Below are 24,309 nucleotides of genomic sequence, written 5' to 3'. Positions count from 1 at the left end.
TATTTTTGAAGTTAGCACCTATCAAATCATTTTGTCAGTCAATGTGCAGTTATTTATTTTTTAAATTTCAGTTCACCTGTGGTGGGTTGCAAGGTTGGTTTCCTTGCAGGAACTTTTGCAGTCTGTCCAAAGACTCTCTGTTGGGTATGCGTGTGGCTATGATTCCCGGCAGTGCTAGCAGACGCTGCCGGGGATCTGGTGGTACTTCCTGCTGCACTTCTTGGTCCCTCGGTCTTTGCTCAGCTACTGGCCCTTCTGTAGACACCTGGGATGCTCGGGTGCTGGCACGTCTGGGCGTCGCCTGCTTTCTTCGTCTGACCAAGCCGGAGCTGCCGCTGGGTCTTCGTGTGGGTGTCGCTTCTGCAGCTGTGACTCGCAGAGCCTGTTATAAAAGGGTGAGATATATCTAGTTGGTCATCTAAAACAAGGCCCTGCATGATGAAGAGGATCTTTAAATGCGTGTGTTATGGTCATCTGGAGTAATGGGTTCTAAGCTCGTCTACTGACTGACTGACTCGCTCTTAATCACAGGAGAGACCCTACCTGAGTCGTTGTCTGCACAGACACGTAACACTGCAGCAGATTTTCTATGTGCCTTGTCACGGTTTCAGTGTGCTCTGGGGTTCCTCGGGCGGGAAGTGGGTCTAGCTCCTCTTCAGCGTCCCACCCGACGGAGAGTTCTGACTCATCCGAACTGCTGTCCTCCCCATGGTCTGGAGCAGAGGCTATCACCAGATCCCAGTGGGAAGAGCTGGCCAGTCTGAGCCCCTTTGTCTGTTCGGCTTCCAGGGGCGTCATGGTCAGGAAGTCCACTCCAAATCGAAGCATCATTTCCACCAGACGTGCAGGCTTGTCTTTCTTGCCCGCATATCTGATTGCTGTCATTCGCGCGAGCATCAGTTCTGTCACGGTGAGTCCCAGACCTCGTATCATTTCTTTTGACATGAAAGCAGCCACGTCACCTGCAAGAGAGTCGATGTCAATTGCATGTCCTGAGCACTAGCCCTTCACAAGAACAAATCACTTTGTACCAAAGGTAATCAGAGGAACTGCATTGAGAACACAAGATGTAATAAGTGAGTCTTCCAAAACTGTCCCAAGCTTGAATTTTCTTTGGTGCTAGCAGAGTTATCATTTTTACCTCACAATGGAATACTACTACTACTGTTTTTGTTTGTTTGTTGGTTTTTTTTTTTTTAAAGAAAAAAAAATTGTTAAAAAATGTTTTCAAGTTACCTGGAGACACGCTTCGAATTCCCTGGTTCGAAATGCGTGCTGCCACCGTGATATTGCCGGGCAAGATTCCTCTGTGTGTGTCCGTGATGAGACGACGAGGGAAACCATGTGTAAACTGGGCAGAGACATCGCTCCAGTGGGGGGCATTCAAGATCATGACGTTCCCAAAGAGGTCAAGGCGTACCAAATTCAAGTTGCGGTCGAATGCCTCGTTGCCACATCTCAGACTCCCATCCAAGGCCTCTCCCGTGGTTAGAAACATATCCTCCTTGGACAGTTCATTTCTTCTTTCTTGTGAGTGGTCTGACTCCTGCCGCTGTGTGCTGCACCATTCCTCTCTACTCTGTACATAGCGTGAACAATAATCTCTACATGTCTGCAGGTCTTCAAATACCACTTCTCCAGCTTGGTCCTCAGCAAAAAGCCCTGCGGGCAAACGCAAGCTGTCATACAGGAACAGATTGAAGTTGAACCGCATTCTATCTTCCAACGATACCGCCAGGCCAGACGGGAAATATGGTGCAACAAGGACCGGTGCCACATTCCTGCTTGTGGATGGCTGGTTGTCTAAGGCCACATGCAGCATTGGTGAGTCCCGGGGTTGTGTTTCATCATCAATGAACGAGCTTGAAGGGCTAGGAAAAAAAGGGAAAAACAAAGCATGAAAAAAATTGAAAAAACATGAATTGCCTTGCTCAAGAGCTACTTCTGTTTCCTTTTGTGAACGTGGGTGAATCCTTGTTTACATTTTTTGCCTCGTCATCATCATCATCTCACGAAGAAATAAGATGAAATTTTTGAATATGGAAAGAGCATATGAACCATTTCAGTTATCTCTGACAATCTGAGCCCCATCGATAGATAACAAACAGTTTCCCAGGAATTCTCTTTTCAAAACCCCAAAATTTACAGGGAATGCATGAGCTCGTTGATGTTTTGCCTGCAAGTGATTTTGCAGTTTTTTTTTTTACTTGTGGCCAATTTCTTTGTGACTGATTGCAAGGAGTCGAAACCTAAACAAACTGCATAATTCAACCAGCTCTTTTCATTTTTGAACATGACTGGTATACACAGCTACATCTCCTACGGGTTCACCGGCATGCTAATGGGCAAAAATGTAAACAGGGACGTCACGATCGATCGACCATTCTAACCAATTTGTACTCTTTGGTATACAATCTCAAGTTCTCCAGTCGAGTACTACAAAAGTTGTAGAGTATTTTATTTTGCCCTGTTCCTTGCACAGCAGTTCTCACTTTTATGTGCTCCATTCATCAGATAGAGTGGACAAACCCAAGGCACATGTCAAGTGCAATCTGTTTCCTGAGTAAGTTTGAGCAATTTGGTTGGAATTTTGCAGTAGCCTGATGGCTAATCTGATGTAACACCACCGAAACTATCTTTGGCCGAGTTGAAATTTAATTCGACAATATTGAGCACATGCCTTTTTGAGAACTACTGGGGCATGGATTATAATTATATTAACAAGGCTACAATAATAATAGTAATAATAATAATAATAGTAATAATCAAAGTAGTAGTAATAATGATAATAGCATTAAGAAGAATAACAATAATTCTGATGATGATCTTCAACCAGAGCAGTAGATGCCCTTCAAAATCTGCAGCCAACTAATACCCCATTCACACCAGCAAAACATGTTTTGTTAAACTGGTTTTCATTGAATGAAAATTATAAACAGAGAACTGAAAAACTTGATTTTCCATTGGATTCAAGTACTAGCTAACTTGTATTTCCAATGTGCTACATTCAAGTCAAAAATATTCGGTTAAATAGTTTCTATGAAGAAAAAAAAAATTAAACTGTGTTTAACAAAACAACTTTTAAACATGTTTAAGCTTTGGTGTGAATGGGGCATAATTTGGTTTCGGTGTTCAAGAAATATTGTGGCAAGATTAAAAAATACCAGTAACTGGGGAGAAAACACTTATGTACTATTATCCTGGTCAACTCCCAGGGAAAGGGGCACGCCTTCCATGATTCGAGCATATAAAAGGGCATGGTTGATCGTGTTTTCTTCTGAATTTTGGAAACCTTTGCCAGAAATAAAGGAATAGACCAACAGACATTCTCTGTCCCAATAAGTGACTCTGGGGGAGTAGATAGAATCTAACATGTGCCCACTAAGTCAAATTTAATATCATACCTTTCCTCGCTTGGATCTTCCTCGTCTTGAACGGGAACGGTAACGAGATCAAGACGGGAACTGCAATGCGAAAGAGAGTCGTCGCTAAGTACACCAAGTAAAAATCAAGCGTGTATAGTACCATGCCGACAATGTATAGTACAAACGCATAGTACAAAACAACAGAGCACCATGTGTATTTTAGCGCGTTACCGACCTGCGACTTTCCGCAGCTTGTGTTTCTATAAACTCCCAACCCCTTGCTCTTTTGGAACGTTTCCTTCTGGGCGGCATGTTGAACGACCTTAACTGTGTGAGTTCATATGGGGAATGAGCTGAGAATCTCATCTGGGACGTGTTTAAAGACAGGACCAGCAAGAGGAGGGCGTGCTTAGGGTTCGTGAGTGTTATTTTCGACGAGGTCACGCAGATATTTAGGATCAAAGTTTAGGACCCTCGAGCGAATTCCAGCAAGCTAAAACAGAAAAGAGAGAAGCTACGAACACTCGAGGACGATTATTTGATGAGAGATTGAAAATCGACGATGTATTAGGTCAGGTGTCGTGACTTATTCACTTCAACAAACGACGCGCTCGCCATTCCTCGCGTTTCGTGCCTCCAAGACAACATGGCTGCAAGTTTCCAAAAATGGCACCGGAAGTGGAGGTCTCTATTGTGTTCGCGCAGGTTCTGCGCGTACACAATAAATGATTGATAGCCCTGGCCACTTCCTGCCTTCCCAGGTACGTGACTTCTTACACACGACGTGACTCGAACTGAAAGCAATGCGTGGGAACTAGCGCGTCTCTCCCCTTGTACTTTGGTCAACGTGGGAGGGCAAGGAATTAATTCAATGAAAATTTCACCCCGTCGACTTCCAAAGAGAATGAATTTTGCGTCCGATGGACGGAAAGTTCTTCAAATATATTGCGCGTAGAGCTGATCACTACTATACGTTTTTATTTCCCGAAAGCATTTTTATCGTTAAAAGGAACACACACACACACACGAAAAAAAAAAAAATGACTTTAAATTTGGACAAAACCAAATGCATGCTTATTGGTAGTAATAGGAAACGCGTAAATATAGTTTATCATTATTATTTATTATTATTTGATTGGCTAGTTGGCCGGCCATATCGGCCTAGCGCCAAATGTCCCCCCCCTCCCCCCTCCCCCCTCCCCCCCTCCCCAAGGCGCGCGCGCACGCGCATTAGGTGACTCGACTAGCTGGCCCTGCGACCTAGAGAGACATGTCTTTTCGTTTCGCCTCCACGAAATCGGAGGCAGTGGGAATATGGCATCACACACCTTCCATCCCCGAGGTTTCGAAGTTGCGATGTTGCTGTGTTCAAGGTAACCCTGTGCAAAGAATGATTCGTTGGGCGAGGAGAGCACTTATTTCGAGACTCTCTAGTGGCTGCATATATTATCTGAATTGAGTTCACTCCCACAACTTAACGAAGGCTTTTCGACTGCGGGCGAGTCGATTTCAACCTTCTTCTCTTTGCGCAATATTCGTTCGTTCGTTCGTTCGTTCGTTTGGAAGATTTCGCACCTCGTCTGCGAAGCCGCTTCGATTTCGACTCGATTCGTGGCGCACACGTGGACGAACGCGCGAGTGCAAAAAAACCAGCAGTCGATCGACTCTGAGAACGAAGCAACTCGCAAGAGAATCGAAAACCTTTTCCGTCCGTAGATTTTTCTCTCTGTTCGCAAATACAGGGCTTTCAGCCGCAGGGGACGAGCGTCCTCCTGACTCGAGCGACGAGCGAGTGTTTGTCTGTTTGTCTGTCTCTTTGTTTGTTTTGCCTGTTTGTACACGTCCAAGTTGGCAGTTAAAAACATAGTCTATTTTCCAAGGTTTCCAAGGAAGGTTTCTTCACTTCATGCCTGGGTCCTTATGTATATCATTCTGTTTTACAGAAAATAACGGTCAACTTGAGCAGGAAAACTCCAATCAGCCAAGAGGGGCCAGAAAAGAATTGTGCTTAGACATAGCAGTTACCTCCAGCTGGAAAATACAAGTAAGTACTGCCAAAGAATACTTAGTCAGTATATGGGAAGAATAGTATGCAACTGAATGATGCAAGTTTCAGCCAGTTGAGGGTTCTTACATTTTTTTATGGTGGTGCTAATGGTGTCTCAGTCAATTGCTAACTTAGTATTTAAGTACTAGTTGTGGTATTGGTTATTTGACTTTCCCTAAATGCTTTTTTATTGGTGGAGCCAACGGAAAAAGTTTGTGAGGCCATGCTTTAAAAAAATGACAGGAAGGCCTTAAGAGCCTACTTAGATCTTTATGAAGATGGAGGGTTATTTTATTGGCAGTGACATGTAAAGATAGTTTGCCAGGGCCACTTACTAGGAGTAGATTTATAAGTTAAAAATACTACATTTGAGCTCAATTTTTACGCAGACATTATTCAGGTATGATGGAAATTTAAAAGCACGTTCTTGTCTCATTTATAAGCAATGCTATATACTTCACAGCTGTCAAATTTATTAAATTTTGTGTTCAGAATTACTTTTGGCCTTGATATTTTTAACATTATGTAACATTTAACATTGCATAACATTGTTTTTAACAAACAGTAAACTTTTTTGGTTTTGATCTGAGCAATTAAAAACATTGTGTTGTTTCCAAGGTTTCCAAGGAAGGTTTCTGCACTTCATGCCTGGGTCCTTATGTATATTATTCTGTTTTACAGAAAATAACAGTCGACTGGAGCAGGCAAACTCCAATCAGCCAAGAGGGGCCAGAAAAGAATTGTGCTTAGACATAGCAGTTACCTCCAGCTGGAAAATACAAGTAAGTACTGCCAAAGAATACTTAGTCAGTATATGGGAAGAATAGTATGCAACTGAATGATGCAAGTTTCAGCCAGTTGAGGGTTCTTACATTTTTTTATGGTGGTGCTAATGGTGTCTCAGTCAATTGCTAACTTAGTATTTAAGTACTAGTTGTGGTATTGATTATTTGACTTTCCCTAAATGCTTTTTTATTGGTGGAGCCAACGGAAAAAGTTTGTGAGGCCATGCTTTAAAAAAATGACAGGAAGGCCTTAAGAGCCTACTTAGATCTTTATGAAGATGGAGGGTTATTTTATTGGCAGTGACATGTAAAGATAGTTTGCCAGGGCCACTTACTAGGAGTAGATTTATAAGTTAAAAATACTACATTTGAGCTCAATTTTTACGCAGACATTATTCAGGTATGATGGAAATTTAAAAGCACGTTCTTGTCTCATTTATAAGCAATGCTATATACTTCACAGCTGTCAAATTTATTAAATTTTGTGTTCAGAATTACTTTTGGCCTTGATATTTTTAACATTATGTAACATTTAACATTGCATAACATTGTTTTTAACAAACAGTAAACTTTTTTGGTTTTGATCTGAGCAATTAAAAACATTGTGTTGTTTCCAAGGTTTCCAAGGAAGGTTTCTGCACTTCATGCCTGGGTCCTTATGTATATTATTCTGTTTTACAGAAAATAACAGTCGACTGGAGCAGGCAAACTCCAATCAGCCAAGAGGGGCCAGAAAAGAATTGTGCTTAGACATAGCAGTTACCTCCAGCTGGAAAATACAAGTAAGTACTGCCAAAGAATACTTAGTCAGTATATGGGAAGAATAGTATGCAACTGAATGATGCAAGTTTCAGCCAGTTGAGGGTTCTTACATTTTTTTATGGTGGTGCTAATGGTGTCTCAGTCAATTGCTAACTTAGTATTTAAGTACTAGTTGTGGTATTGATTATTTGACTTTCCCTAAATGCTTTTTTATTGGTGGAGCCAACGGAAAAAGTTTGTGAGGCCATGCTTTAAAAAAATGACAGGAAGGCCTTAAGAGCCTACTTAGATCTTTATGAAGATGGAGGGTTATTTTATTGGCAGTGACATGTAAAGATAGTTTGCCAGGGCCACTTACTAGGAGTAGATTTATAAGTTAAAAATACTACATTTATGCTCAATTTTTACGCAGACATTATTCAGGTATGATGGAAATTTAAAAGCACGTTCTTGTCTCATTCATAAGCAATGCTATATACTTCACAGCTGTCAAATTTATTAAATTTTGTGTTCAGAATTACTTTTGGCCTTGATATTTTTAACATTATGTAACATTTAACATTGCATGACATTGTTTTTAACAAACAGTAAAATTTTTTGGTTTTGATCTGAGCCATTAAAAACATTGTGTTGTTTCCAAGGTTTCCAAGGAAGGTTTCTTCACTTCATGCCTGGGTCCTTATGTATATTATTCTGTTTTACAGAAAATAACAGTCAACTGGAGCAGGCAAACTCCAATCAGCCAAGAGGGGCCAGAAAAGAATTGTGCTTAGACATAGCAGTTACCTCCAGCTGGAAAATACAAGTAAGTACTGCCAAAGAATACTTAGTCAGTATATGGGAAGAATAGTATGCAACTGAATGATGCAAGTTTCAGCCAGTTGAGGGTTCTTACATTTTTTATGGTGGTGCTAATGGTGTCTCAGTCAATTGCTAACTTAGTATTTAAGTACTAGTTGTGGTATTGATTATTTGACTTTCCCTAAATGTTTTTTATTGGTGGAGCCAACGGAAAAAGTTTGTGAGGCCATGCTTTGAAAAAATGACAGGAAGGCCTTAAGAGCCTACTTAGATCTTTATGAAGATGGAGGGTTATTTTATTGGCAGTGACATGTAAAGATAGTTTGCCAGGGCCACTTACTAGGAGTAGATTTATAAGTTAAAAATACTACATTTGAGCTCAATTTTTACGCAGACATTATTCAGGTATGATGGAAATTTAAAAGCACGTTCTTGTCTCATTCATAAGCAATGCTATATACTTCACAGCTGTCAAATTTATTAAATTTTGTGTTCAGAATTACTTTTGGCCTTGATGTTTTTAACATTATGTAACATTTAACATTGCATAACATTGTTTTTAACAAACAGTAAAATTTTTTGGTTTTGATCTGAGCAATTAAAAACATTGTGTTGTTTCCAAGGTTTCCAAGGAAGGTTTCTTCACTTCATGCCTGGGTCCTCATGTATATTATTCTGTTTTACAGAAAATAACAGTCGACTGGAGCAGGCAAACTCCAATCAGCCAAGAGGGGCCAGAAAAGAATTGTGCTTAGACATAGCAGTTACCTCCAGCTGGAAAATACAAGTAAGTACTGCCAAAGAATACTTAGTCAGTATATGGGAAGAATAGTATGCAACTGAATGATGCAAGTTTCAGCCAGTTGAGGGTTCTTACATTTTTTATGGTGGTGCTAATGGTGTCTCAGTCAATTGCTAACTTAGTATTTAAGTACTAGTTGTGGTATTGGTTATTTGACTTTCCCTAAATGTTTTTTATTGGTGGAGCCAACGGAAAAAGTTTGTGAGGCCATGCTTTGAAAAAATGACAGGAAGGCCTTAAGAGCCTACTTAGATCTTTATGAAGATGGAGGGTTATTTTATTGGCAGTGACATGTAAAGATAGTTTGCCAGGGCCACTTACTAGGAGTAGATTTATAAGTTAAAAATACTACATTTGAGCTCAATTTTTACGCAGACATTATTCAGGTATGATGGAAATTTAAAAGCACGTTCTTGTCTCATTCATAAGCAATGCTATATACTTCACAGCTGTCAAATTTATTAAATTTTGTGTTCAGAATTACTTTTGGCCTTGATGTTTTTAACATTATGTAACATTTAACATTGCATAACATTGTTTTTAACAAACAGTAAAATTTTTTGGTTTTGATCTGAGCAATTAAAAACATTGTGTTGTTTCCAAGGTTTCCAAGGAAGGTTTCTTCACTTCATGCCTGGGTCCTTATGTATATTATTCTGTTTTACAGAAAATAACAGTCAACTGGAGCAGGCAAACTCCAATCAGCCAAGAGGGGCCAGAAAAGAATTGTGCTTAGACATAGCAGTTACCTCCAGCTGGAAAATACAAGTAAGTACTGCCAAAGAATACTTAGTCAGTATATGGGAAGAATAGTATGCAACTGAATGATGCAAGTTTCAGCCAGTTGAGGGTTCTTACATTTTTTTATGGTGGTGCTAATGGTGTCTCAGTCAATTGCTAACTTAGTATTTAAGTACTAGTTGTGGTATTGATTATTTGACTTTCCCTAAATGTTTTTTATTGGTGGAGCCAACGGAAAAAGTTTGTGAGGCCATGCTTTAAAAAAATGACAGGAACCCTTGACATTAATTCATTCCTCCTTTGCAGCTGAATTTCATTCAGACACTTTGGATTGGTTATTATTGCTTCAAAAAGTGCAGGAGTTCAGTGTGAAGCTAGCTGGGGCTTTAAGGAATTTTCATACTTTTTGCTGTGCAATTTCATGTTTCTATCAGTGTCAACAGATGAGCAAAATTCTCTCTTTTCTTCAGTTGCAGCAGCTGACATGCAAGGGCAGGAACTGTGCTGGTGTGATGTAGCTATCAAGTGCCACCATCAAGGTTGAATGTGTGCAGGCAGTGATGACTGGAGATTTTTTCCCCCTCTAAACAATACTGCCTAACCGAATGGAGTAGACAAGAAAAGTTTTGACACATTCATTGGTATTGTTGTTGAAAATAAAGACTGGTGCCCAAATTTATATTCAAAGGAGTGTGTGGTTTTGTCCTTTGTCTTTGTGTAGGTAATTGGATGATCTCTAGTGATATTTGACCTAAATGCCTGCAGTGATATTTCGAAATTGTTATGCGTAGTCTCACCAGCTGTTAGGCCGGTGGCATTTGAGGCAATTTTGAAATATCGCCAGTGGTATTCATGCCAAACATCAGGTACAAATTATGCTGTTATTCGTCTCTACCGCTACCCGGGTTTAGTTTGTAATTTTCACATGTAGGTATTTGGCTTAAATTAAGCTGAAACACCACTGCTCTAAGCCAATCAAATCGCAGAAATGTCTCATGTGCTAGTATACGGGCATTAAAACCGGACAGTGCAACCTCGATGTATGAAACCCTTTCACTCCCAAGATCTGATTAGTAATTGTCCTTACTATCTGCCAGACAACTCTTACGATGTGAGTTCAAAGAATTTGGTATTGGCTCAACTACTAATCCCACGATCGATGTTCTTCTCCATTCTCGTCACCTGCCTGCTTGATATTGTATTCATACTGTAAGGAGAAGTTCTGTCTTGGTCACTTGTGGGAGTGGAGGGTTCATCATTCAACTGGGTTTTGACCTGTGGCCTTTATTTCATTTCGCCAATTTGACAGGCACGTTTTCTGTGATTTGAATTTCCTCTAGGAGTATTTCATTGTCCGAAGCTTTTTGATTTTGGCTCCAATAATTTTTTTTTAAATTTTGGAGCGCGGGCTCAACCCCAGTACCCCCTCGGTGTCGAAATGGAAACAGACAAAAGAGATGGCGAAGGTAGTGAGTAGTTGTTGTTTTTACTAGATATATCTAGTTTTGAGGTCCTCTTTGAAAACCATATCTTTTTTTCTGAAAGTTTCCTCAATAAAGATGATTATTATAACCACAAACAGACATACGCTATTATTATTATTATTATTATTATTATTATTATTATTATTTGTGCTAGAGGTGCGCTGCGGCGCGACTCGTGTCGGCGTCACTTAGTGGTAAAGACATAATAATAATAATAATAATAATAATAAAGCCTTTATTTAAAGAGGGTGGCACTTAATAGCCAAAGGCTAATAAACTTGTGGCCCTCACAACTATTTACAATCTAAAATACTGTAAGCTAAAATATATATATATACAGTTAAAATATAAAATATGACAGGATTCAATTATAAGATAAAAAATAAATTATTAAATTACGAAATGATGCAAAAGTTGTTGTTCCTTAAAAATATTGGCAAACATGTTCTTTTTAAAACATGCTACAGAATTTAGTTTCCTAATTTCAATTGGTGTACTGTTCCACAGTCTTGTTGCCGAAACAGCGAAAGAGCGTCCTCCTGTTCATTTAGATAATTCGGCAAAGTCCCATTAATTCGCTTATACATTATTGTGCATTTATCAATCTTAGGTTGCTCATAAAACGGGATCCAACCTAGCTTGTTAAACAAAGCAACTGATGGTGTCATGCGATCGGCATGACAAATAACGCGTGCCGCTCTTTATCGCAATTTGCCCAAACAACGTTAGCGTAAGACATAACGGGGCGAATAATGCTATTATAAAACTGAAGTCGCTGTTTAAGGGGTAGACACGCTCGGATCTTACGCAATATTGCGATTCTAGAGGCCAACTTTTTACATACTTTCTCAACATGTTCATTAAATGACAATTTGCTGTCAATGTCTACGCCTAATAAGGTAGCACAATCCACATGGAGCAGATGGCTCGTTTTTATTGAATCGATTGTCGGTTAATTTGGTCGTTACTCAGAGTGATCGTAGATACGAACATAGTTGCAATGCTTGTCTGTTTGTTTACACTTGTCTGTTTGGTTTTGTAATCGGACCTTTCAGCGTCACCGCGCCCATATGCCAAAAGCGAGTTTGGCGTCCCCAACGGTCGCATTTTCGTTGATCGAAGCCCAGGGCACAGGCGGGACCGACAGGTGAGTTACCGGCTCTGTAACTGCGTTTTTCATCATTGAGAGAAAGTATGCAAACTGATCTTTCTTGTGGCATTTGTCGGAATTTTCGATGGATTCGAGATTTAAAGGCCAAAATCGTCTCGGATCGGACCTTTCAGCGTCACCGCGCGCATATGCCAAATGCGAGTTTGGCGTCCCTAACGCTCGCATTTTCCTTTGTCGAAGCCCAGGGCACAGGCGGGACCGATAGGTGAGTTACCGGCTCTGTAACTCCGTTTTATCAGCATTGGGCGAGAGTATGCAAACTGATCTTTCTTGTGGCATTTGTCGGAATTTTCAATGGATTCGAGATTTAAAGGCCAAAATTGTCTCAGATGCGAGTGAACACCCAGCCAGCAAATTCTTGTCGTTTTGTTGTACCGAAACTTTTGTGCTTGAACGCCGTTTGTATCGTCTGTACCGTACCCAGTTTTTGTCTTTTTGTTTGCTGTTTTTTTTTTTTTTTTTTTTTCTTTTTTGGATTGACCCTGCTTTACTCGCAAGACGAGACATTCGCGTCAACGGTCAACTCTGGTCTGGTCTGGCTTGGTTAATGTTCAATCTCGACCCAAACACCTCGTTAACCGCGTCTCGAGATCTCACGAATTCGATGTTTAGGTGGCCGTAAGCATCAGTGATGGTAGTACCTAGACAACATCGCAAAGTCTTTTTGTTCTGTTTTAATTCGTGTTCATCTTATTTCATCTATTTTTTTTTTTAATTTTTATTTTTTTTTTTAAATTTTTTTCTTTTGAAAGTGGAATTTGGTAAGCGTGTGACTGTTGTGGAATACTGACACGATGAGCGATATCGAGGGGGGAGGTGAAGATCAAAGCTACGCTGACTGCTCGGTCGACGGCGACGACAGCCCCCGCTATCCGAGCCCGTCGGCCGAATCCATGGATAGTTGTTCTCTCGACTCTAGCGACCAGGAAGAAACTGATCCCGCCGGCGAGCCCACGCCCGCAGCAAGGCCAGAATCACCGCCACCCGTTGCAATAAACCTAGTATCGGACGACGAGGAGCGCGGAGAAGACGATGGTGGAGACGAAGCCCCACAAGAGCCTCCCGTGGCCGCCCTCTCTCCCAAGAGGGCATCCCACGCGCCGCGTCTAACAGATCTCCCGCCCGCAAACCCTAAGCAAAGGTCCAGGAAGAAGACCGCATCTCAACAACCGCCACCCGTTGCAATAAGCGCAGTAGTATCCGACGACGACGGTGACGAGCAGCTTCAACCAGGTGGTGGCGCAGAGGAAGCACCACGACAGCCTCCCGTAGCCGCCCTTTCTCCGAAGAGGGCGGCCTATCACGTGCCGCGTCTCACAGATCTCCCGCCGAAGCTGAAAAGGTCCAGGGAGAAAACCGCACGTCACCACGGTCAACACGTGCTCGCGGCAACAAGGCCGCAACTAGCGCCGCCCGTCACCACCGGCATACCCCACGCCCACGACGACCAGCAGCACGGAGACGATCGTGTGGAGGAAACCTTACCACAGCCTCCGAAGAGGGTGGCGCATCACGTGCCGCCTCTTACAGACTTCCCACCACATCTGCAAAGGTTCCCGAAGGCGGCCACATCTCATCACGGTCAACCCATGCCCGCCGCACGGCTGGAAATACCGCCACCCGTCACAACGAGCACACCCGATCGTGAGGAGAAGCCAGGGCATGATCGTGCCGAGGAAACCCCACAGCAGGTTCCCGTAGCCCCCCTTCCTCCCAAGAGGTCGGCCTACGCGCTGCGCCTCACAGATCTCCCACCAGATCTGCAATGGTTCATGCAGGAGACCAAGTCTTTTTTCACAAGGCCTCATGCGCTGGAGAGGCACGGACAGATGCTCGCCGCGAGCACGTTCGACAAAGCCTTGGAACGCATCCTGTGTGAGTATGGTGGCTCCGCATTTTACATTATTTGCTAGTTGCATCGCTCGTGGCATTTTCGGTGATGGAGCACACAAAAAAAAACAAAAAAACAAAAAAACAAAAAAAAAACAAAAAAAAAAAAAGAAGAGAAAGAAAGGCAAACCAGATAAGCAAACAGAGGAATGGAACGCGCTCCAATTTTCTGGTCCTCTTTTCATGTTTCTCGGCCATCTATCCTCAGGTTAATAACGTTAGATCTGCCCCACAGGGGATTCCCTGTGGGGTGCCTCAAGGTTCTATTCTTGGTCCCTTATTTTTTATCCTGTATGTTAATGATTTGAACAATGCTTCCCTGCTTGATGCAATCTTGTTTGCTGATGATACAAACTTATTTATCTCCCATAATGACCCTGTTTACCTAATTAACACATTAAATAGAGAATTAAACAAATTGTCAACCTGGTTTGCAGCAAACCGGCTCTCCTTGAATTTAGCCAAGACTAATTTTATGGTATTCAAGCCTTGGCAAAAGAAGCAATCCTTTGAATTTCAAGTTTTCATAAATGAGCAGCCTATTCTTCGTGTTTCTGAGACCATGTTTTTGGGTGTTTTATTAGATGACAATTTGACCTGGAAATCGCATATATCCTTAACAGCAAATAAATTATCCAAATCTATAGGTATTATTCATAAATCTAGGTTTTTTCTCTCTACTCACTCCCTTCGTACTTTATACAATTCTATGATCCTTCCATATTTGTATTATTGCAATTCAGCTTGGGCTGGTACCTGTAAGTCAAACCTTCAAAGAATTGTAACCTTACAGAAACGTGCGTTAAGAATAGTAAGCAATTCTACATACATTGCCCATACTGGCCCTATTTTAAAGGAACTTAAACTCTTAAAATTTCATGATATCCATTCGTTTCAATTAGGTACTTTTATGTTTTCATTCGAGAACTCTACACTCCCTTCCAAATTCAATAACTTTTTTTTACTGAATAGTCAAATCCACAATTATAATACTAGGAATGCTCAGTCCTTCCGTTTGCCACTGTGCAGAACGAACACCAGGAAGTTTTCAATTTACTTTCAAGGTCCAAACTTTTATAATTCGTTAAATTCTGACATAACCAGTTCTCCCTCCTCCCCTTTTTTTAAAAGAAAGCTTAAGGAATTTCTTCTCTCTAAGTATTAGCTTCTGTAAGGCAGTAATTCTTAACTAACTTACTTAATATGCGTGTGCGTGTGTGTGTGTGTGTACGTGTGCGCGGTCAAAGTTAATTACCATAAGTCCATATTGTAATTCTAATACAAGATTAGTTATTTTAAGTGAGAAAGCCTGACTTGTTATAAGCCTCGTGGTTTCTTTCAGGTTTTCTCGCCATTTATTTTCTGTCATCAATTTTCTTCATTTTTTTTTTTTTTTTCCATGTGTAAATGTCGTATATGGCAAATAAATATTGTATATTGTATATTGTATATTGTAGGTTATCTTGGATACGTTCAGCGAATCCGGCCCGGAGAGTCGCCTTCAGTCCAAGACTTCCATCGCGGGGATCTTATCGAAGGATACCTAGACTATCTGAAGGTGGGTATCGAGGTTGTTTTAGAACGTTGCACGTTGCAACGACAACGACAGATGATTGTAGATTATCATTTGACCTGCTAAAAGACATTTACGACACGTTGCCATCTCGTCTCTACATCAGGAGGAGAGGAACTTGAGTCCTGCGACCCTAAGCGTGCACGCGAGCAGTCTGCTGTACCCACTGAAGTATTGCTATCGGGGATTGGGGCCACAATTCGAAGGTATCCGCATTATCTCCCAGCTCAGAAGAACGGCCACTGTACTTCAGAAGCAGGGGGATCTGGAGAGGGCGACCGCAGTCGAAGATCTCAAAGCGCAAAGCAAGTGGCTGGATTGGTAAGTGTGCTAGTTAGTTAGTGTAAAACAAAACAGAAACAAAACAAAACGGAAACAAAACGGAAACAAAACGTGTCTGTCTTTTAAACATCTTGGATGATCAATCGGGAAAAGGTAAAAAATTTAAAAATAGTCAGAATCGTGTTTTGTGAACGCTTGTCCTCGAGGTCTACAGTTCCTGCCTGCCTGCCTGCCTGCCTGCCTGCCTGCCTGCCCTTTTGAGTAGACGACTGCATTCAGAGTTGAAATGCTTGAAAATAAATGCAAGAAGTACAGTTTCAATTTGTAGGAATGAATCGTTTCTAAAGATATTAAAGAACACTGGTCCCCGCTTTCTCTTAAGGGAACAAGTCCTCCTAGCTAGGGAAGCCCAGCGGTGCCGGTTTGAATTGGCCAAGGGCAGACAGCAACGCGCTCAGGAGGCCCGCGACCTGCTGCTTTTGTCACTGTACACCCACCTCCCGCCCAGCAGGGGCCTAGAAATCAGGACGATGGAGTTGGTCTTGGAAAGCCAACTGGAAGAACCGTTTCAGAAAGCGCACTATCGTGACAGAAACGTGGCCTTGATCAAGACAGATGGCGACGGCATCGTGCTACACCTCGGAAGGTTCAAAACCTGCAAGCAGAGCGGGCCTGAAACTATTCCCATACAGGTAATTCTTGTCACGACTGAACGACTGACACGAGCAGAGTACGGAAATTAACAAGAGTTCTGAGCACACTTTAATAACAGTCTCTCTCTCTCTCTCTCTCTCTCTCTCTCTCTCTCTCTCTCTCTCTCCCCGCAGGCAGACAGCCAACTCTGCAGGCTGTTCATACAGTTTGTATCAGAATTCAGAAAGGTGCTTAATCCGACGCTGTGCAGCAACTACCTGTTTCTGGTAAGTATAGGGTTCCCCGTCTTATAGCCAGCTAGCTAGCGCGGGCTAAAATTGCCGGGCTCGGCAAGGCAAAATTGTCCAACTCATGCCGTCGCCGGGTGAAGTAGCACTCGCTTGAAACTAGCTAACTGGTTAGGGATTTTTGGGCCGAAGAGGACTCTTTGAAAACACTGGCCGTGGGTCACAGTCACCACAGGCCCTGGTTGTTCAAAGCTGGGTTAAGGTAACCCAGGGTTAGTGTGAAATTTGATTTCAGGTCTGAAAACTTTAAGAGAAAATTCAGTTCAAATCTTTTTGCTTGCAATTTGATCATTGCATGTTCTAAAAAGAATAGTGAAAACTTTCCCCAAAAGACTTTTGAACAAAGAAATAAAGAAAGCTGGATTAAAATTTAACCCTGGGTTAGAGCTAATCGGCCTTTGAACAACTGGGCCCACTGCTGTGCAGCAGCAGATCATTTTGACTCTGACCTATTTCATTTCAGAATTCCAAGGGTGCACCGTACTCGAGCACGTCGTTCACAACACGTTTACAGAAAATGTTCGAACTCCTGACCGGAAGCAAGGTGGCGGTATGCGGACTAAGGTCATCTTTCGTAACCTGGGCATATTCCCAGAGGTAGGTCGACATGGCTATTGAACTGCAAGTCACGTCCTTCCTTCCTTCCTTCCTTCCTTCGTTCGTTCCCCGCGAATTTTGGAATCTGTTGCTTTAAAACGCCGGCATAGCCACATCGCTGATAACCGTTTGATACGTTTTTCTTTTTGTCGTTCTCCCTCTGTCTATCTGCAGCGGATGCGACGATCAGATGAAAGACAGCCTTGCTGCTTGTCTCCGGCACTCCCGAGAGCAGGCCCAGCACACTTACGACCGACGCACGGCAAACCAGAAGAAGACCCCGGCATTAGATCTGGCCAGGCGCAAGGCCGAAGAAGAGGAGCTTGTGGCCGGGCCCATGACCAGGTCTCTCCAGCTGCCAGAGATCTCGGAGCCGGAGATCGACGTGGGCGACTTTGTGGGACTCGTGGCCGAGGACAGCACCCTACAGAAGCCTTCGATTTTCCTGGGGCGTGTTCAAGCTTTCCTGCCGGAAGGCCAAGCCCTCCTTCTATGGTACAGGCACACCGGAGGTTCTAACTATGCCCCAGACTTGGACGGTGAGCAGTGGGTGGAGTCGAGAGAGTCGCTAGTCGCTGTGAAGGTGGCTGCTGCCAAAGGCAGTCCCTACGCCATGCGACTGCTGACCAGCGTGCGCGAGATACACAAGGCAGTCATGGGCGGGGAGCGGGGATCCTGACCTCAAAAAAAAAAAAAGGACAAAGCAAAAGGACAAAGAGGAGAAAAAAAAAAACAGAACGAGAACTCTAAGAAGATCCCTTTTCTTCGCTATTGTTGTTGGACTTTTGGAAGCCGCCAGAGAGATTTCTAGCTGTCAGATAAATAATAAAAAGTGTGTGAATTTGAATTTGTCTGGCTTTTGCTGTTCTGTTCGGTCCTGTCCTGTTTTCTTGCTTTCTTGTTTTCTTGTTTTCTTGTTTTGATTTTGTTTTTGTTTTTTTTTGCACCCGGAATTATTTCATTTGAAGCCGTCCGTCACAAAAGCAACACACCCGACAGGCAAAAACCGGCCACGAATGGTGATTTTTCCCCGATTCAAACTTGCCCACGCACGTCCGGGCCGATTCGGACTTGCCCGCACACGAATTAATTATTTGCCCACAGCTCGCGCGTCGAAACATGTGACGGTTCAAAGGGAACTTTGATAAATATGGATCAATGATATCGAAAGGAGGTAGACTAAATGATGAACAGTTAGAGCTAAATGTTAACGGAACAGCCATTAAATCATATAATTCTATTCTAAGTTATTGGGTGTAAATATTGATGATAATTTACATTTTTCTGATCGCGTAAGTAACATCTGTTAAAAAAAAAAAAAAAGAAAAAAAAAAAAGAAAAAAAAAGGAAGCAGTCAAAGGCTGGGTGTAACTAATAGATTAAGGAAGTTAATCCCAGCCAAGGCTAAATTACAACTTTTTAAGGCTGCTATTCTGCCTTATTTAACTTACTGTGGTACTGTATGGAATTGTTGCAAAGCTAGTGATTCTAGAAAAGTAGAGAGGGTACAAGAACGTCAATCTTAAATATTTTAAATACTATCAAGATCATATTATTGTAATTATTATCATCTTATTATCTCATCATATGAAGGTTATCATCTTATTATACAGGGTGGGGTATTATAAACGTGGGGTCTACTATTTTCGGGGTAGGGTAGTTTTATATGGGAAGAGCTCTTTTATCATATTCCAATAAATTTTTAACGCATAGTTTTATATAGATCAGATGAGTTTAGTTTAGGTGTGCTTACCTAGTGGGAAACTGCTATCTTATTTGACACGTAAATAAAGCTTATGATGATTTTATTTATTATTATTTGATTGGCTAGTTGGCCGGCCATCTCGGCCTAGCGCCAAATGTCCCCCCCTCCCCCCTCCCCCCCTCCCCAAGGCGCGCGCGCACGCGCATTAGGTGACTCGACTAGCTAGCCCTGCGAGCTAGACAGACATGTTTTTTCGTTTCGCCTCCACGAAATCGGAGGCAGTGGGAATGTGGCATCACACACCTTCCATCCCCGAGGTTTCGAAGTTGCGATGTTGCTGTGTTCAAGGTAACCCTGTGCAAAGAATGATTCGTTGGGCGAGGAGAGCACTTATTTCGAGACTCTCTAGTGGCTGTATACATTATCTGAATTGAGTTGACCTGAGAATTTACATTTCTTTCCATCAGATCTTGTCTTATGTCCACGCTAACTGCATGCGGAATGGTCACGGAAGGGTTACTCGGAGGGCAAACTGGAGCTGATGGCTTCACGTCTGCACCTGTTAAAGGAGAACGCAAAACTGTGACAGTGTCTAAAGCAGGCCCATCCTTGGGTCTTCACATAACAAATGATAGTTCGGGTTGTGCACTCATCGAAGGTATCGATCCAGGAAGCATTGCGCACGAAGCTCCCGGGATCTGCGTCGGAGATCGTATAGTAGCTATAAACGGCACGACTGTCGTCGGTACCGGGCACCGTGATGTAGCTGCTATGATAGCATGGGTTCCGGTCGGAGGGATAGTCGTCTTTGGGTTGATCGAGCCTGAGAGAGAGCAGCTCAGCTCCGGTAAGTCAGCTATCATCTATTATCTATTATGACAGAGTTACAATCTGCCATGCCATATATTCTAACTGCTGATAAGTCAAATGCTCTCACTGTAAGTGAATGGAACATTGACACGGCATCCAAAGGGACCTCTTTTGTCGTGAAAAAATACAAGATCGATCGTGGTAACAGTTCAGAAACAATAATTTGCGTTCTGGTTGCTGAATAAAGTCATGCCGATGGCACTCTGCTCTTTGTTCGAAGCCTTTGCAGACCATTTGACTTTCTCGCTGTAGTGAGAAGTAATGTGGCTCTCCGATCCTCTTTTCTTTTTTTTTTTTTTCCCCCTCAGCCCAGACACTCACTGGTAGTTACTGAAGAGTAAGACACTGAGTCTCCAATCCAAGTGATTCTGCTATGGCCGTTGCCAGATGAAGAATTTGCAGATTTCCAGTTCCCAGTTGATTTTATATTTGACATTCGGGGTGCAGTGTCGGATGGTAGAAGTGGAAGGTTGAAATTGTTATCAGTTTTTTTGAAAACGCGTCACTTACTCCTTGACGAAAGTCCAAAGTGTTTTGTTTCACCGACACAGGTTGTCTGAATGTTGTCTGCATGAGCATGAAAATAATGCAAGTGCAATGAACCTTTTCTTTTGGGTTTGGCCACCTTGTTGAAATCTCTCGATTCTTTCTTTACGAGTGAGTATTGAGATTACTGGTTTGGCCAGCTTGTTTAAATTTTCTCAATTCTTTACAAGTGTAGATTGTAGAGGCTAGCTAGCTAGCTGCATGGGCTGCTAACTAGATGTAGAAATCTGGGAAGGTTCTTCCTTGGCCAATTCTGAGGCTTTAACCCTTTTTTGACTCCCAAGAGTGATTCACATGTAACTTCTCCCTGTAATTAATATCTAAACATTATCTGGCAGACAGGTCAGGAGAAAACTCAACCTTATCGAGTAGAAGTGGTGATCTTGATCTAACACCAAATTCTTGTCACTTATTTACAATTATGTGGCAGCCAATCAGATCTTGGGAGTCAAAGGCCGGTTAAAGCAAGAGATTTTAAGACTTTTTGTAAGAATGTCCTCAGAGTTTTGTGTGGGAACTAGTTGCTTGGGGTTGACACTTGATGTGTTGGGTTTTTTTTTTTTTTGCTTGCTTAGGGTTAGACAGTGCAATGCAACTTTTATATTTAACCCTTTAACTCCAACCAACACAGAAGTGAGTGACCGACACAGAGTTTCTCCTTACATCATCCACACAATATCGACCATCTAGGTGACGAGAAGAGAGAAAAATGTGGATTTTGTGGATAATTAGTGGATCTAATACTAAATTCTCCGGACTCACATGATAAGAATTGTATGGTTGGCAGTCAAAAGAATTACAAGTTTGATCTGGGAGTTAAAGGGTTAATTCATGGTTCGTTCATATCTGTTTGTTAAATAGATTCGTCCAATAATAAAAATGATGATGTATCGTGTACCTAAGTACCTCCTAGATATTGTACTGATGTCTGTATTTATTTTGCACACAACTTTTTTAAATTGGTGAGAAACAACTTTCATCTACCTACTGATTCATCGGATGATCTGCATCAGGGTTACTCTCTCTCTCTCTCACGGTGGGTGGCATCCAAAAAAAGAAAGAAAGAAAGAAAGACCCGAGAGGTCTCCACTTGAGTGTTTTGCATGCCAAAAGAGTCAGTGTCTTGCTGTGCCATTTCATTTCATTTCACCCTCAAACTGCCAGAGGTGATCGACATGTGACTTCTCCCGGCCCGAGGACCAAGTCATGCACATTCCTCCAGTGAAGTACAAATCCAATCCTTGCCTGGGAAAGTGGCTATATATATATATATATATATATATATATATATATATATATATATATATATATATATATATATATATATATATGTATATCAAGGTAACCACTTGTGCCTGATATGTCTGATGATTCTCACCACCTGTTTGCTGAATAATGTATGGATATTATAGGGAGTTATATAGTGTCAAACACTAACAGGAGTTCAAGGGTTAACCCTTTAGCTCCCATATCAAATTTGCACCTCTCCTCACTGTCAACCATACAATCCTTTTGATGGTAGCTACTTGGTAGAATTTAGTATGGCATCAACCAATGGTCCCCAAATTGAGATGATGTTCTGGATTCTCAGCACTCATCCTGTTGATGCTGTATTGATATCGTTAGGAGTACAAATTAGAACAGTTTTGCAATGATGATGCCCAAAACAACCCTCTACCTGTGGTAAGAGGGCAGGCTTTCCTTTCTTCATTTCCAGAATTACTGGCCAGGGGTTAAATGCATGAAATGCAATCTGAATAATAATAATAATAATAATAATAATAATAATAATAATGATGATGATATTACATGTTTCAAATCAAAAATGTCAATGCTAATTTTTGACCCCTGCTTTTCTTTCCTCTAGGCCAACCAAGGACCAAGTCCTGTACAGGCACCTGCACCTGCACCTGCACACCACCCAGTGACTGAGGTATGAATAACAATCAATTGTTCCCAAAGTGCACCACTGAAAACAGACCATTGAAAAAAAAAACATCCTTCTACTACCTGCTGGTCTATGTCCCTCCTTGACCTCTGCACAAACAGTGCCCTGCCTTTCCCCTGGCAAGCCCCGCTGCTCGCTTTGCGACGCGCGCTAGCGCTGCTGGAGCCTGTGGCTCCGGCCTCAACAGTTTGCCCTCACCAACCGGCCAGCGGTCTAGGAACGACAGCCCCTCAAAGTTTCACCACTGCAGCTACAACTTGTGAGCATTTCTTCCACTCTCCTGCACTGACCATTCCATCGCCTCTCTCTCTCTCTACCTCTTCTCTCCACTGCCTATTGGCATTGTTGGCAGAAATTTCATGTTTTTAGCAATCTCATTTAATAATAGTAGAAATGATAATACAATATCCAATATCCAATATCCAATATCCAATATCCAATATACAATATACAATGTGCAATATCAAGCAGACAAGTGATGAGATCAAAGAAAAATAGAAATGAAGGGAACTTAAGCTGATCCAATAGCAAATTCTCCAAGCCAACGTCACCAGAACTGTATGGCTGACAGTAAGGAGAATTACTATGGAGATCTTGGGAGGGAGTGAAAGGCTTCATTAAAAGGAGGCTGTAAATTGAATGTCAATGTGAATTTTCCTGCTTTCCTGCCTGTAGGGAAAACAAGGACCAAGTGAAGTACAAATTGAATCCTTCCCAGGGAAAAAAAAAGGTCAGTCAATTCATAAAATCAAATCCGTGAGAATAATGATTGATCACCCACTCCAAGATAATATTATTATTGTTATCTGTCAGCCATTTGAAATGACAGGGCTTGCACAGGAATGAAATTCCCTTCAAACCAGATTGCACCTGTATGTCCCTTACCACTTGAGTGTAACCCTTTAGCTCCCAGATCAAATTTGCACCTCTCCTCACTGTCAACCATACAATCCTTATGATGGTAGTTCCTTGGTAGAATTTAGTATGGCATCAACCAATGGTCCCCAAATTGAGATGATGTTCTGGATTCTCAGCACTCACCCTGTTCATATTGTATTTATATCGTTAGGAAAAATTCTCTCTCTAGGTCATTTGCGGTAGTGAAAGGGTTATTAAGAGCTGTCACATCGCCTCGCCTGCAGGTAAATATGGTCAATGACATTACTAGATTTCTGGATTATACCATCCATTTACCCGTCTACGTAACATTTCCCCCACTGAACACACAAGAGGCTGTCGTTCCCCTGACAGGCCATGATCACCATTGCGCTACGCGCGCAGGCCTTCTGGGCACCTGGGGCTACCACCTCAACAGTCTGCCGCAAGCCTGCGACCAGCGCTATGGAAATGACAGCCATCAGAAACTTTTAACTCCATCCATCATTATCACATCAACCCTTGACATTAATTCATTCCTCCTTTGCAGCTGAATTTCATTCAGACACTTTGGATTGGTTATTATTGCTTCAAAAAGTGCAGGAATTCAGTGTGAAGCTAGCTCTGGCTTTAAGGAATTTTCATACTTTTTGCTGTGCAATTTCATGTTTCTATCAGTGTCAACAGATGAGCAAAATTCTCTCTTTTCTTCAGTTGCAGCAGCTGACATGCAAGGGCAGGAACTGTGCTGGTGTGATGTAGCTATCAAGTGCCACAAAGTTTTGACACATTTATTGGTATTGTTGTTGAAAATAAAGACTGATGCCCAAATTTATATTCAAAGGAGTGTGTGGTTTTGTCCTTTGTCTTTGTGTAGGTAATTGGATGATCTCTAGTGATATTTGACCTAAATGCCTGCAGTGATATTTCGAAATTGTTATGCGTAGTCTCACCAGCTGTTAGGCCGGTGGTATTTGAGGCAATTTTGAAATATCACCAGTGGTATTCATGCCAAACATCAGGTACAAATTATGCTGTTATTCGTCTCTACCGCTACCCGGGTTTAGTTTGTAATTTTCACATGTAGGTATTTGGCTTAAATTAAGCTGAAACACCACTGCTC

General features: G+C 42.0%; 3 protein-coding genes and 1 long non-coding RNA gene across 11 annotated transcripts in view; 3 read left to right on the top strand and 1 right to left on the bottom strand.

Moving 5' to 3' along the window:
• The window catches only part of LOC113672288 (uncharacterized), a 5,879-nt gene extending 1,714 nt beyond the window's left edge, over window positions 1-4,165 (bottom strand). Inside the window, exons 1-5 of the mRNA XM_089209866.1 lie at window positions 3,601-4,165; window positions 3,405-3,464; window positions 1,237-1,871; window positions 544-962; window positions 77-382 (exon numbers count right to left, since the gene is read on the bottom strand). Of these exons, the coding sequence (XP_089065992.1) occupies window positions 77-382; window positions 544-962; window positions 1,237-1,871; window positions 3,405-3,464; window positions 3,601-3,731 (1,551 nt within the window). The 5' untranslated portion in view covers window positions 3,732-4,165. The remainder of the gene's footprint in view (window positions 1-76; window positions 383-543; window positions 963-1,236; window positions 1,872-3,404; window positions 3,465-3,600) is intronic.
• A 410-nt stretch (window positions 4,166-4,575) lies between these two features.
• On the top strand, window positions 4,576-9,990 carry LOC149044624 (uncharacterized). The gene is made up of 7 exons (XR_016187791.1): window positions 4,576-4,738; window positions 5,309-5,409; window positions 6,094-6,979; window positions 7,664-7,764; window positions 8,447-8,547; window positions 9,230-9,330; window positions 9,774-9,990. It is a non-coding gene; the product is annotated as an uncharacterized LOC149044624 (long non-coding RNA).
• A 2,414-nt stretch (window positions 9,991-12,404) lies between these two features.
• Window positions 12,405-18,086, top strand: LOC149044623 (uncharacterized). Its single transcript, XM_089209865.1, has 7 exons — window positions 12,405-13,833; window positions 15,306-15,406; window positions 15,528-15,742; window positions 16,086-16,395; window positions 16,531-16,623; window positions 17,108-17,241; window positions 17,416-18,086. The coding sequence occupies exons 1-7, from the start codon at window positions 12,753-12,755 to the stop codon at window positions 17,918-17,920; spliced, it is 2,439 nt and encodes an 812-aa protein (XP_089065991.1). The 5' UTR covers window positions 12,405-12,752; the 3' UTR covers window positions 17,921-18,086.
• Window positions 18,087-19,151: 1,065 nt separating this feature from the next.
• On the top strand, window positions 19,152-24,029 carry LOC149044622 (PDZ domain-containing protein GIPC3-like). Of its 8 annotated transcripts, none has more exons than XR_016187790.1 (7): window positions 19,154-19,294; window positions 19,414-19,793; window positions 20,125-20,473; window positions 22,230-22,295; window positions 22,986-23,040; window positions 23,398-23,452; window positions 23,901-24,029. XR_016187790.1 is itself a non-coding variant. In XM_089209869.1 (6 exons), coding segments are annotated over exons 1-6 (255 nt in total). In that variant the 5' UTR covers window positions 21,512-21,639; the 3' UTR covers window positions 23,949-24,029. The 8 variants fall into 8 exon arrangements, 3 of the variants coding, with proteins under 3 accessions (XP_089065993.1, XP_089065994.1, XP_089065995.1); XR_016187789.1 differs by having other exon boundaries at window positions 23,380-23,452; XR_016187786.1 differs by lacking the exon at window positions 20,125-20,473 and having other exon boundaries at window positions 19,152-19,294; window positions 23,380-23,452.
• The last annotated feature ends 280 nt before the right edge of the window (window positions 24,030-24,309 follow it).

The sequence above is a fragment of the Pocillopora damicornis genome, chromosome 6 (assembly GCF_964200805.1).
Source record: "Pocillopora damicornis chromosome 6, jaPocDami1.2, whole genome shotgun sequence".
NCBI classification, from domain to species: domain Eukaryota; kingdom Metazoa; phylum Cnidaria; class Anthozoa; order Scleractinia; family Pocilloporidae; genus Pocillopora; species Pocillopora damicornis.
Note: the sequence above shows the minus strand (reverse complement) of the source record. Positions and strands in the feature narration are given on the sequence as shown.